We start from the raw sequence: 12831 nt of genomic DNA, 5'->3' as shown, positions 1-12831 counted from the left end.
TTTTTTTCAATAGTTTCCTTGATATTCTTGACCTTTTGTTCTTCCAGATGAATTTTGTTATTACTTTTTCTAGCTCTATAAAATAATTTTTAGGTGGTCTGGTATGGCACTGAATAAGTAAATTAATTTAGGTAGAACTGTCATTTTTAATTTTTCCAATTATTTAGATCTGATTTGATTTGTGTGAAAAGTGTTTTGTAATTGTGTTCATATAGTTCCTGGGTTTGACTTGTCAAGTATGCTCTACCTTTCTAGAGATAAGCTGACTCGGCCCTGTTCCCTAAGCAGAGTCCAGAGTAGGTACAGGGTTCAGTACTGACTCTAGGAGATCGAGGTGGACGCGCGCGTGCGCAATCTAAACCTTCAATCCCGCCCCCCTCCCCACCACTCTCATCCCCTCTCCCTGCTGTGCAGAAATTTGGAGGCCAGTGGGCCGGGCATATGTGCAAAATATGTGTAAGTATGCAGCATGCAGCGAGCGATAGGCTGGAGAGAGCGAGGCTGCGCCACCTGGGACTACTTGGAACGGGGCGACAAGATCTTCAGCCTTGGCCACCTCGGACCGCTCTCATTTCCTCTTTTCCGACCTTCAGGTAGAGAAAAGGGTCAAGGATCAGCCCCTATTGCCCTACAATATCCCTTGGTGGCATAGTAGGTCTTTGGATACTTTCCGTCCTTCTACTCCCCACATCGCACCCCGTTATCCTTTTCCCTACAGCCACCTCCCTCCCAGACCAAGTTGGTCTTCTCCCAGCGGCTCACCCAATGTATTTTTTCCGGAGCAGGATGGTCTCGGTTTTGCTGTACAGCTCATTCATATTCCTGACGCTGGTGGGGACTCAAGCACCTCTGCGAATTGATCAAGTTGCCTTTCTCAAGGTTCTGGCCCTGGCACTGGCACTGACGAATGGGGTCTGGTCACTTTTCAGCTTCAGCACTTTGAGCCAAACCCAGTTTCCAGCACTTACCTCCCTTTGGTATTCGTTGTTGTTGTTGTTTTAACTTTCCAAACTGCCCTCTGTTGCAGGTCAGCGAATTAGTGTCATCTTCCTTTTATGTCTTGCCCCGGCTTTGCCCATTGCCAAACCCCTCCTTCCTCTCCTCCTCCTCTTGGTGCTGCCAATTGCTTGGGTAGTAACCTGGCTTGCAGTTAATTCGCCATCCCCACCCCCATTCCCCACCTCACTCCCAATCCTAGACTTATTGGTTCTTATCCTTCCCTACTACTCCTACTACTTATTTCCTGCTACTCCCTATCTTTCTATTTTCCTTCTCTCTTTCTATTCTTGTCCATCTTTCTTAACTTTCTTTTCTGGCATCCCTTCTTTTCACTTTCCCCTTCCCTCTGAGAGGTGGTGTGGATTTGAAATCACTGAACTTGAAGCCAGGAGCTGAATCCAGCTTCTGACATTTGATAGCCATATACCTGTCGTTATAACTTATCTGAGTCTCAGTTTCCTCATCTATAAAAGGGAGAGAATATTATCAGTCTGCCTACTTCTCAGGATTGTTGGGAGCATCAAATGAACTCATGTTCCAGTTCTCTCTTACTATTTATTGCAGAATGCAATCAATAGAGAATATATTGCACTATGTTTATCCTTATTATCTAATTTCACATTTAATGAACAACTAAACAGTAACAAGCTAGCCAGGCTAAAGAACATGTCTGCTGTCCTGTTGTACAGATCTAGGACCATGGTTTGTGGAAGCAAATTAGAAATCTCCTTTTTGGCTTCTCTAGAAACATTAAGAAATGATAATTTTCTCTAAAGCCCTTTCCAGACTACTTGGAAAAACCCTGTAAAAGGTGGATGACAGATGAAGTACAAAAAAGGCTTTCAGCAGGTGAATGAATTTAAAAGTAATAATCAAAAATTTAACAAATATTTCTTGTCTAGCTAAGAACATCAACATTGCCTTTACTACCTCAAATCGACTAGATTACTCCTGGGCATGTGTGTGTATTGGGGGGGGGGGAGGGCTGAGGGGATTCTTGCTACAGATCTCTCTTTTTTTTTTTTTTTTTTTTTTTGGTGAGGCAATTGGGGTTGAGGCCCAGGGTCACACAGCTAGTAAGTGTAAAGTGTCTGAGGCCGGATTTGAACTCAGGTCCTCCTGAATCCAGGGCCAGTGCTCTATGCACTGCACCACCTAGCTGCCCCTACAGATCTCAATCAATTAATAAATATTTATTGAGTTACTGAGCACCTATGGTGGTCCAGGCATTGTGTTAAACCCTGAGTATACAAAAAGAGGCAAAATACAGGCTCTGCCCTCAAGGACAGAACCCCACTGATTCCTAGAGGAGAAAGGGGATGGAGACACAATGACTCAATTCTAAAATGCTAACCCCAGACTATATTTTAAGATTTCTTCTTCAAGATTCCTCTTTAACTTCTTTCTTATTTATTTTGTGGTTAGATTTATCTAATTCTGAGAGGGGAAGGTTAAGATCCCCACAGTTTTGCTGCCTTTTTCCTCTGTTCAAGATTTCTAAAAATGGTCCCAGAAATATTCTTGGGGTCAGATGGTATTAGAGGACTTGGACAACTATGCCAATTTGGACGTCTCCAAACTAGAAATGACTTGGGTTTTGGTTAATGTTAAACTGCTTTGAGGAGACTGCTGGCTAATCAGAGAGCATGATATTTGTATTAATATTTTTTCTTTTACAGTTTCAATGAAAATGTGGTGGGGCTATATTTATGTTTATTATGGATTTATCACCCCCCCCCACACACACACACACCAGGCTGTGTATCTGATTTTCCTGAGTTTGCCACCGTAATTCTCAGCCTAAAAGATCCCTTTCTCCTTTTCCTTTTGAGATTGGTCCCAGGCCGGCCATTCCCATTTTTTCTGAAGAAGGTTAAAGGATTTTTGTTTGAAGATTTCTTCCTACATATGGGACTTTTGATAATGTCTCTCTGGTGGGGTGATTTAAGGAGGTTGTACAGAGTCCTCATCTTATAACACTCCTCCCTCCCCCATTTTAGGGGCAGCAATCTTTATTACACTGACTTTTCCATTCTAATTTCCTAGTTCACATACTCTCCTTTCCAGCCAAACTGCTTTCTGACATTCCAGCCCCCAACTCAGTGCCCTTAGCACAAACTGTCCAAGCTCTCCTAACCTTCCCTTCTTTCAGGTACCACCTCTGAGGTCTGACCTTCCCTGATCTCCAGTTAGTGTTCACTCTTAAAAGCCATCTGTGAGTTGTTTGGCATGTACTTGTCTATGAATGAGGCATATCTTCCTTCATTTGAGGCTTTTATTTTCTCTGTGCCTGCTGCAGTGTCATGATGGAGGCTTAATTCAATGTTTATTGAATTTAATCAAAAGGTTGTTCTTATATAGATACCTATTTGTACACATGCATATTTATATAAACACATACACATGAATATACACACAAACAGACATTATACACAAAAACACAATACAAATACACACAATGTCTACACACGACAATGTACATGTATAACAATACACACAACACACGCATGTGTGTGCACACATACATGTACAATGATACACATAGACACATACAATAACACGCGTGCATATACAAACAGATACACATGTACAATGCATTTATAGAGTATTTCTTTCACACAAGAACCCTGGGAAGTAAGCAGTTGGAATATTATCTCTAGAGCAAACAACGCATGTGTAGCTGAGTCAGTACCTTGTCCCAGTAGAATTACAACTCATGTAGTAGTCTGTTTAGTGGTGTTTGGTGGTGTTTAGTGGTTGTTGTTTTAGTTGTTTGTTTAATGTTCAGTGTCTTTATCAATTTAACATTTTTGTTCTGCTATTTGTATGAACAGCATACATGTGTATTTTGCTTTTGAATTTAAGGAGGGTAGGGTTTGGAGGCTTCCTAACTGTATGACTCTGGGCAAGTCATTTTACCTCTGTCACCTCAGTTGCCTAATCTGTGAAATGGGAATAATCATAGCACTCACCTCCCAGGGGTGTGTTGTGAGGATAAGAGGAAGTAATATTTGTAAAGTACATTGTAACTCTTAAAGTGTTATAAAAATGCCAGCTGTTGGGGCAGCTAGGTGGCGCAGTGGATAAAGCACTGGCCTTGCATTCAGGAGGATCTGAGTTCAAATCCAGCCTCAGACCCTTGACACTTAACTAGCTGTGTGACCCTAGGCAAGTCACTTAACCCTCATTGCCCTGTAAAAAACAAAAAACAAACAAACAAAAAATGCCAGCTGTTATTCTCTTTGTGCCTAGCATAGGATAAAGAACAACTAAACACAGATTTTCTTTTTGTTGTTGGCATGCTTCACATGTATTGATTCTAAAGTTAAAACCAACACTCAGTTTGCCCTGGCCCTGGGTTCAATTCTTTTCTCTAGCATTTATTGTCTGTGTGACCTTAGACAAATCATTTCACATCTCTGACCCTAGTTTCCTCACCTGTAAAATGAAGGGGTTGGCCTCCATGGCGTCTCAGGTCCCCTCTTGCTCTAGGGCTATGATTGCATGCTCCACTTTGTTTAGGGGGCAAGGCCCTTAGATCTTTTGTAAGGAAACAACTCATTGGCATTCAGAAGCTGTTTGGCTCCCTGACTACAGTAATTTCACAATACTAGTCTTAATACACCTTTAATATTCATCCTCTTTTAAGGAATCTTTGCCCCTTTTCATTATATTTATGTACACATATACATATATCATATATGGGGGTGTCAATGGCTGACATGCTAGGCTTTCTTAGAAAGTTAAAAAAATCTTTTAAAAATACTGATCATGTAGAAATAATATTTCAAAGTATTTTTACTGATTCACTAATCATCGAATGTATATTTTTGCGTCAAATTTCTATCCTGGAGTGACTTTATTCCCTGAAAGCTAATGTTTGCCCAGTTTTGGTCCTGACCCTATTGATTGTATTCAAAGTGTAAGCCTTGACCCAAGGGTCAGAGATTTCTCAATAATGGACAGACTGGACCAGGTGAACCACTCCTGTGTATGCCTGGATGAGAAGATCAGACACATAGAAGGTTATGAAAATCTAGAATTCCAATAGGAATACAATAAGAGCTTCAATGGAAGGTTACTTACCTAGCTACATCTGTTTAAGAATTGAACTAACTTGCAGATTAAAGTAAACAGTATACCTTCACTAACCAGTTAATTGCAGAATATTTTACTATACTGAAGATAGAATGTGGGCTTTGACTATCCACATAATATCTCCTGCTGTGCTGCCCTACCCTACCCTACCCTACCCTACCCCACCCTACCCCACCCAGGACCTGTGTATCATCAGGAACAAATGCTGGGTGTGACAACTTGCTTTGTTTTGTTTTTCAATTATAAGAACCCTCAAGTTAGTAGGATCATAGGTTTAGAGACAGAAGGGACTTTAAAGGTCATAGAGTTCAACTCCCTCATTTTATAGATAAGCAAACTGAGATCCAGAGAACAGAAGTATGGAATTTATATTGAGATTCTCTTTCTCTGAATTTAGTGTTTTCCATCATACCAGACTGCCTTCTCTCATCTTTTACCCTCAAAGTCTGAGCTGATTTCATGGGGGTATCCCCTCTGTTTTTGTAGCTGGAGTGGAAGCATATGCTGGCAGTGAGGACACTGGAACATTATTGGTACTGGTTGATGGCTTTGGTTTTATATCATATTGTAATTATTTCTAAAAATGCCCTCAAAACGGAATCTACCCTTCCATCAAAACCAAAAAGAAACAAACAAACCCCAGAGCTAAGTAAAAGTGAGGGAGAGCTAGGTGGTACAGTCAATAGAGTGCCGGACCTGGAGTTAGGAAGAATCTTCCACCTGAATTAAAATCTGGCCTCAGACACTTCCTAGTTGTGTGACCCTGGTCAAACTATTTAACACTGTTTGCCTCAGTTCTTCATCTGTAAAATGAGTTGAATTAGGAAATGGAAAATCACTTCAGTATCTTTGCCAAGAAAACCCCAAAAGGGGTCACGAAGATTTGGGCGCAACAGAAAGTGATTGAACAACAAGTAAAAATGACCTATGGAATGTTTCATTTTCATAGAGTCTCCTTCCTTTTTGCCAAGAGGAGAGAAGTACATAGGAAAATTATCATTAGAAAAAATTCAATGAATCTGTAGGTTGCCCTAGAAGTTCCAGCCAGAATCAAGATAAGTTTAAGGAGGAAAAAAAATCCTATGCACTTTGTGCAGCAGAGAAGGGTGTACTCCCTGTAGGTTTCTCACTCTAGAAATATAATGTGACCCTGACTTCTTCAAAGGATGCTCTAGCCAGGGTCTCTGGCCGGAGGGAGAAGTGCTGGAGGTTTCTGGTCGGCTGGAGATCCTTGGAAGGAACTTTCCAGAAGTGTGGCTCAGAGTAGTAGAAGTCAACAAGGAGCCCAAGGGGAAGATGGATGGATGGATGTATATATGTATGTATGAATTATTTCTTGGGTTATCTCAGTGAAATTTACCTCTAATTCAGTTGTTACTTGTTAATTTTTTTCCATGAGGAAAAAATTGGGATATTTATGTTGCTGCAGAAATATGCATTTTGAAACCTTCCACTTTTATTACTGTTTTAAATCTCCTCTTTTTTTCCCAAGTACTAAAATTAGGTTTACTAGTGGGGGTTCTGGACATGTGTTTTGTATCTTTCTCTTTTCTTCTGATGCAACCTTATATTTTAGAGTGTTTTCCTTTGCTTTGCTCAAACTCAAGACAGGGGGATATGCTATGCAGATGACTTGTAAATTTATATATCTGGCCCTATCTTTAGCCTGAATTATTCCTACATAGATGACTCTCAAATCTCTGTCTCCAGCCTGAATTTTTCTACTGAATTTTAGTTCTGTAATTCTCAGCTAGGTGGCACAGTGGATCAAGTAAGGGACTTGGAATCAGGAAACCAGTTTCAACACCACAACTGGCTCTCTCTCCACACACTTTTAAATTTAATTTGTGTGTAATCATTTTCTCAAGTCCAGACAATCAACAGAACAATAATCAAGGCCTGGCTTGTAGTATTTGTCAATTTCCAAGGTGTAAATGAAAATGTAAGAACATCCTGTATAAAGTGGGAACCTTATGCACTCACTAGCAAAATAAGCCTTGACAACTCACTTTGCCACTCTAAGCTTTGATTTCCTTATCTGCTAAATGAGAATAATAACACCTACTTCGCAACAATGCTATGAGGATCAAGTGAGATAAAGTGAGATATGTAAAGTGTGTTGCAAAACTTAAAGTGTTATATAAATGCTAGGTATTATTATTATTTTTTTCTGGGCAATGGGGGTTAAGTGACTTGCCCAGGGTCACACAGCTAGTAAATGTCAAGTGTCTGAGGCCGGATTTGAACTCAGATCCTCCTGAATCCAGGGCCAGTGCTTTATCCACTGCGCCACTTAGCCGCCCCCTAGGTATTATTATTATAATTATTGCCAACTAGCCATGGCTAGTCCCACAGACATCTCAAACAAATTTCATTCTATTTAATATATAAGTTATAGGGGTGGGGCGGAGGCATTCCTATCCTGCCTGGGACATGGTAGAAAAGATAGCAAAGTGCCAAAGTAGTGCAGTCAGGTAAGAAATGAGGAAGCTGGAAAGACTTTGAGGACAAGCCAGGTGATGGATTACATATCTGTTTTCTGAGAACCAGCCTCTATTTGGAGAAGTTCATACTCAAGCTAGTTACCCAGTCAGTCAGTCAGTCGGTCAATAAACATTTCCCAAGTACTCATTAGGTGACAGGCATAGTACTAAGCCCTGGAGAAACAAAGGTGGAAAATAGTCCCTGCCCTTGAGGGACACGAAACTTAATGGGGGAGACAACATGCAAACAGCTATGCACAAACAAGCTATATGCAGAATAAATAAGAAATGACAAGCAGATGGAAGATACTAGAATTAGGAAAGGTCAAGAAAGGCTTCCTGAACAAGGTGAGACTTTAATGGATACTTGAAGGAAGCCAAGAGTTGGAGATGAAATGGGAAAGCACTCCATGCATGGAGGACAGCCAGCAAAAAGGCCTGGAATTAGGAGATGGAGTGTCTTGCTTGAGGAACATCAAGGAAGCTAGGGTCACTGGTGAGTACATGCTGAGCACATGGTGGTGTGTGAGCAGTAAGAAGACTGCAAATGTGAGGTGAGGGACTTTGAATGCCAAATAGGGCTTTGTATTTAAGGTAATAGTGAACCACTGGAGTTTATTGAATATTGGAGTGACATGTGTTCTTGCAGGATTACTTTGGCAGCTGAATGGAGTAGGGAGAGACTTGGGGCAGGCAGATCCATCAGCAGACTATTGGCTATTGCGATATTCCAGGCATGAAGTGATGAGGGCTAGTGTCCAAAGAGAGAAGAAAGTGTAGTCATTTTTATGTGGGTAAAGACAACAGCCTTGGGGCAGCTAGGTGGGGCTGTGGATAGAGCACTGGCCCTGGATTCAGGAGTACCCGAGTTCAAATCCGACCTCAGACACTTAACACTTACTAGCTGTGTGACCCTGGGCAAGTCACTTAACCCCAATTGCCTCACTAAAAAAAAAAAAAAAAAGACAACAGCTTTTGGCAACAGATTATCCAGTCTGAGGTGATGAGTCTAAAAAAGAAATTGGGAAGCCTCTCTGGGCAAAGAAATGAACCTTTATTAAGAGAAACAAAGGTGGGGTCTATAGTCTGCACAATACAGTCTGAAACCCTGAGATACAGAATTTACAAATATTTATTGGTCTCTTCCATCATTCATAGTGCAATACTGTGCTCTAGAAGCTGATTCATGAAAGATCGCATTTTCCAGGTCACTATGTTCTGTGATATCCTAACTTTGTACCTTCCATGATGTCTCGATCAGCTTTTTACAGGACTTTCTCATTCTATCATTTTAATATAGAGATTAATATATAGGCATTATTATGGTCACATACACACTTTATAATGATTTCACTACACTTCTAACTTTCCCTGGAACTACATCATAATTTGGTTACACACAAGGTTGTTGGGTTTTTTTAACCTGTGACTATGTTATTTCACACAGTTATTTCTTATCCTAATGATTATAGTTGATAAAAGATTAGCAAGGCAATAAAGATAAAAGCAGTCAAGGCATTGATTATTGATCTTTTGCCTTTCAGGGGAGTGAGGGAGAAAGAGAGAGGGGAGGGGAAGGGATTAAAGGTGACACCTCAGTTTCAAGTAGGTACTGCAAAGACAGAGAAATAGGGAAATTTGGAAGTGCTGAAGTTTTTTGGGGAAAGATAATGAGTTCAGTTTTGGACATGTTGAGCTTGGTGTCCATAGGACATCCAATTTGAGACATGAGACTGCAGGTTAGCAAAGCTGGATAAGTATATTAGCATAGAGGTGATCATTAAACCCATGGGACCTGATGACATCAAGTAAAATAGAGTGATGAGGTTTTTGACCTTGGCAACTCTTCCAGATCAATAAGCATTTATATGTGCTAGGCAATGTACTAAGGCAAAGAAAAGCAAAGACATGCCTTCCTTTGAGGCCCTGAAAATAGGGAAGACAATATGAAAATAACTTTATGTACAAGATATATAAAGGGTAGATAAGATGAGAGAAATATGTCTCCAAAGTTACAGAAAAGTTGCAATCTGCTTTGACTGGAATTGGGGTAGTACCTCACCAGTGAGACCACACATCATTGCAGTGTTGAAGGCCAAATCATGAAGCCCTTGTCCCTCTAGTTAAATCAGGAATTCTTAACTTGGGGTCTCTGAACTTGGTTATTGTTGACTTTAAATATCTGATAAATGTATTTCAATATAATTGGTTTCCTTTGTAATCCCATGTATTTTTTATTTATTTTTATTTTGGTGAAGCAATTGGGGTTAAGTGACTTGCCCAAGGTCACACAGCTAGTTACGTGTCAAGTGTCTGAGGTCAGATTTGAACTCAGGTCCTCCTGAATCCAGGGCCAGTGCTCTAATTCCCATGTATTTATTATTAAATTCTGAACATTTTTTCTGAGAAGGGGCCCATAGGCTTCACCAGACTTCTGAAGTCCATGAAAAGGTTAAGAACTGTGGGCTAAGGGTAAATAGTATAGCCATTATGTTGATTATATTATATTATATTATATTATATTATATTATATTATATTATATTATATTATATTATATTATATTATATTACATTACATTACATTACATTACATTACATTACATTACATTACATTACATTATATTATATTATATTATATTAGTTAGTAGTTTTGTTTTCTTTGGAAAAAACAATCCCGTCAATATAAGAAATACCCTCTTCCTTTGCATTTTATGACCATTTCCTTGCAGCTTTTTTTTGGGGGGGGCAGGGCAATGAGGGTTAAGTGACTTGCCTAGGGTCATACAGCTAATAAGTGTCAAGTGTCTGAGAGTAGATTTGAACTCAGGTCCTCCCGAATCCAGGGCTGGTGTTCTATCCACTGCGCCACCTAGCTGCCCCCATTTCCTTGCAGCTTGATCTCAATCCTAACTGTACCCCCTTCTTCTCCACCTCCCAGTTCCTTAGTTCAGTCATTCAGATTGGTTTTCTACCTTTTTGGTCATTAAGGTGGTCTATCCCTGTGGAATTTATTCTAATAGGTTTTGTTTTCCTTTCCCCCAACCCCAATATTTCATTCTTTCTCTCTATCTCATGATGATTTTATCTGTCTAGTAATGACAATAGCAGACAGATGTGCAGGATCCATAGTGTTCCCCATCAGGGAATGGATTCTTTTGATTTCTCTAATAAGATAAACTGTTTTCCTCCCTCCCTCCTTTCCTTCCTTCCTCCCTTCTTTTCTTCTTTCTTTCCTCTGTTCCTCCCTCCCTCCCTCTCTCCATCTCTCCCTCCCTCCCTCCCTTCCTTCCTTCCTTCCTTCCTTCCTTCCTCCCTCCCTTCCTTCCTTCCTTCCTTCCTTCCTTCCTTCCTTCCTTCCTTCCTTCCTTCCTTCCTTCCTTCCTTCCTTCCTTCCGCCCTTCTTTTCTTCCTTCTTTCTTTCCTCTGTTCCTCCCTCCCTCCCTCTCTCCATCTCTCCCTCCCTTCCTTCCTTCCTAACTTTCTCCCTCCCTCCCTGTCCTCTCTCTCTCTCTCTCTCTCTCTCTCTTTCCAGGAACAGTTCAGGAACTGGGGCTCTGTGTGTTCCAATGTATTTCCACAGTATTGTTCATCTTCTCCCAGAATTAAAATGACTCTGGACAAGGCTACAATAGCACTTCTGTGAAAGTTGCTTTATTGAGCCCTTCAATGAAGTTAGATTCAGCAGAGAGTAGAATGTCAAAGTAGAATGAAAAACTCAAACAAAACTGGCAAAAAAAAAAAAGCTTTTGAGTGACCAAAGCAGATGTCTCAAAATCCATATTCTAAAATTCAAGCACTCTACACAAAAGAAAAGCCTTGTTCATAATTTGTTTTCTTGGGGCAGCTAGGTGGTGCAGTAAATAAAACACAGGCCCTGGATTCAGGAGGACCTGAATTCAAATCCAGGCTCAAATATTTGACACGTACTAGCTGTGTGACCCTGGGCAAGTCACTTAACCCTCATTGCTCTTCCAAAACAAAACAAAAAAGCATAATTTGTTTTCTTTTATTTTAGACACAATTTTACCTAGGCTAATTATCTCTTTTTTCTTTTGACCATTTCATTTTTGTTAATTTTATTAATTTTAAATTTATTGTTTTCAAATTGTAATGTCTTGTTTGGTTTGGTTTTGGTTTTTGCTCCTTTAAGTTAATACCTAAAACCTAAAGGTTATAAAATTCAAATACTAGAATCTTGGTATTGAAAGAGATCTTGAAGATTATCTATTCCAATCTTTGTACAGTTGAAGCCTATAAAAGTGAAGTGACTTAGCCAAGGTCACAAAGTTATCTAAATTGGCAGAATTCGAAGTAGACTTCTCCTGCCTATACCCTATCCCCTAGATTCCATGTGGAGCTATTCTAATTTTCTTATTATTATATAAACTTCCTCTCAGGTCTGGGAAACTATTTGCAAGAGGAACATTAGAGAGTTTGAGAGTTTTATTTTATCAGTATTTCATGACAATGGATAATTGTGATTATGTAATTAAGGTGGCCGTTTTAATGACACATACACATGGTTTTCTAGTTGGGTTATTAATTTAATGTTATCACGTATGTCCTTGACTACTTAAGGATCAACAGAAGCACAATTACCACACCTTTCCTATCTCCCTCCATCACCTCATTTTACAAGGATATTATTAGCCTTATTTTGTGCTTAAGAGACACACAGTCAGCAATTAGGAGAGATAAGAGAATGTATGACATAATTATTGTAACATACTTCTTTATCCACATCTGTCATATATAATGTTTATACATTTTGATAGAGCTACCAAATGCTTCCTGCTTCTGGACACAGTCATCATTTTAAGCCTTCTGATTTCAGCTGCCCCGCAGCCCCAGAACTGTACCCAGTTTCTGGGAACATATTGCCCAAGTAGTGCTTTCTGTGATCTGAAGCAGTTTGCAATCCATCCAGTCTATCTATATCCATATCTATATATTTGTTTTGGGATTTTTTGGAGAATTTTTTTGTTTGTTTGTTTTGTGGGGTAATGAGGATTAAGTGACTTGCTCAGTAAGTGTCAAGTATCTGAGGCCAAATTTGAACTCAGGTCCTCCTGAAGCCAGGGCTGGTGCTTTATCTACTGTACCACCTAGCTGCCCTCTATATATTCTTTAAAATTATGTTAAATGCTGTATTCAAAAAGCATTTTTAAATAAATGGGCCTACCCATTTGGCAAATTGTCAAGAGAATACTCTTTCATAGGATCATGAAAGGGAAGGAATCTTAGAATGCTT

At 39.8% G+C, this 12831-nt stretch overlaps 1 protein-coding gene across 3 annotated transcripts in view; it reads right to left on the bottom strand.

Moving 5' to 3' along the window:
* ETNPPL (ethanolamine-phosphate phospho-lyase) overlaps nucleotides 1–1097 on the bottom strand; it is a 31601-nt gene extending 30504 nt beyond the window's left edge. Inside the window, exon 1 of one of the 3 annotated variants that reach the window (XM_043970885.1) lies at nucleotides 969–1097. Coding sequence is in view for 2 of the 3 variants with exons in the window: in XM_043970886.1 (XP_043826821.1) it covers nucleotides 763–818 (56 nt within the window). In the remaining variant the exon portion in view is untranslated. Of the gene's footprint in view, nucleotides 1–762 lie in introns of all 3 variants that reach the window. The other 2 variants (XM_043970886.1, XM_043970883.1) reach the window with 2 other exon arrangements.
* Nucleotides 1098–12831: the final 11734 nt, after the last annotated feature.

The sequence above is a fragment of the Dromiciops gliroides genome, chromosome 6 (assembly GCF_019393635.1).
Source record: "Dromiciops gliroides isolate mDroGli1 chromosome 6, mDroGli1.pri, whole genome shotgun sequence".
Taxonomy (NCBI): Eukaryota; Metazoa; Chordata; class Mammalia; order Microbiotheria; family Microbiotheriidae; genus Dromiciops; species Dromiciops gliroides.
This window is presented reverse-complemented; position numbering and strand designations above follow the sequence as displayed.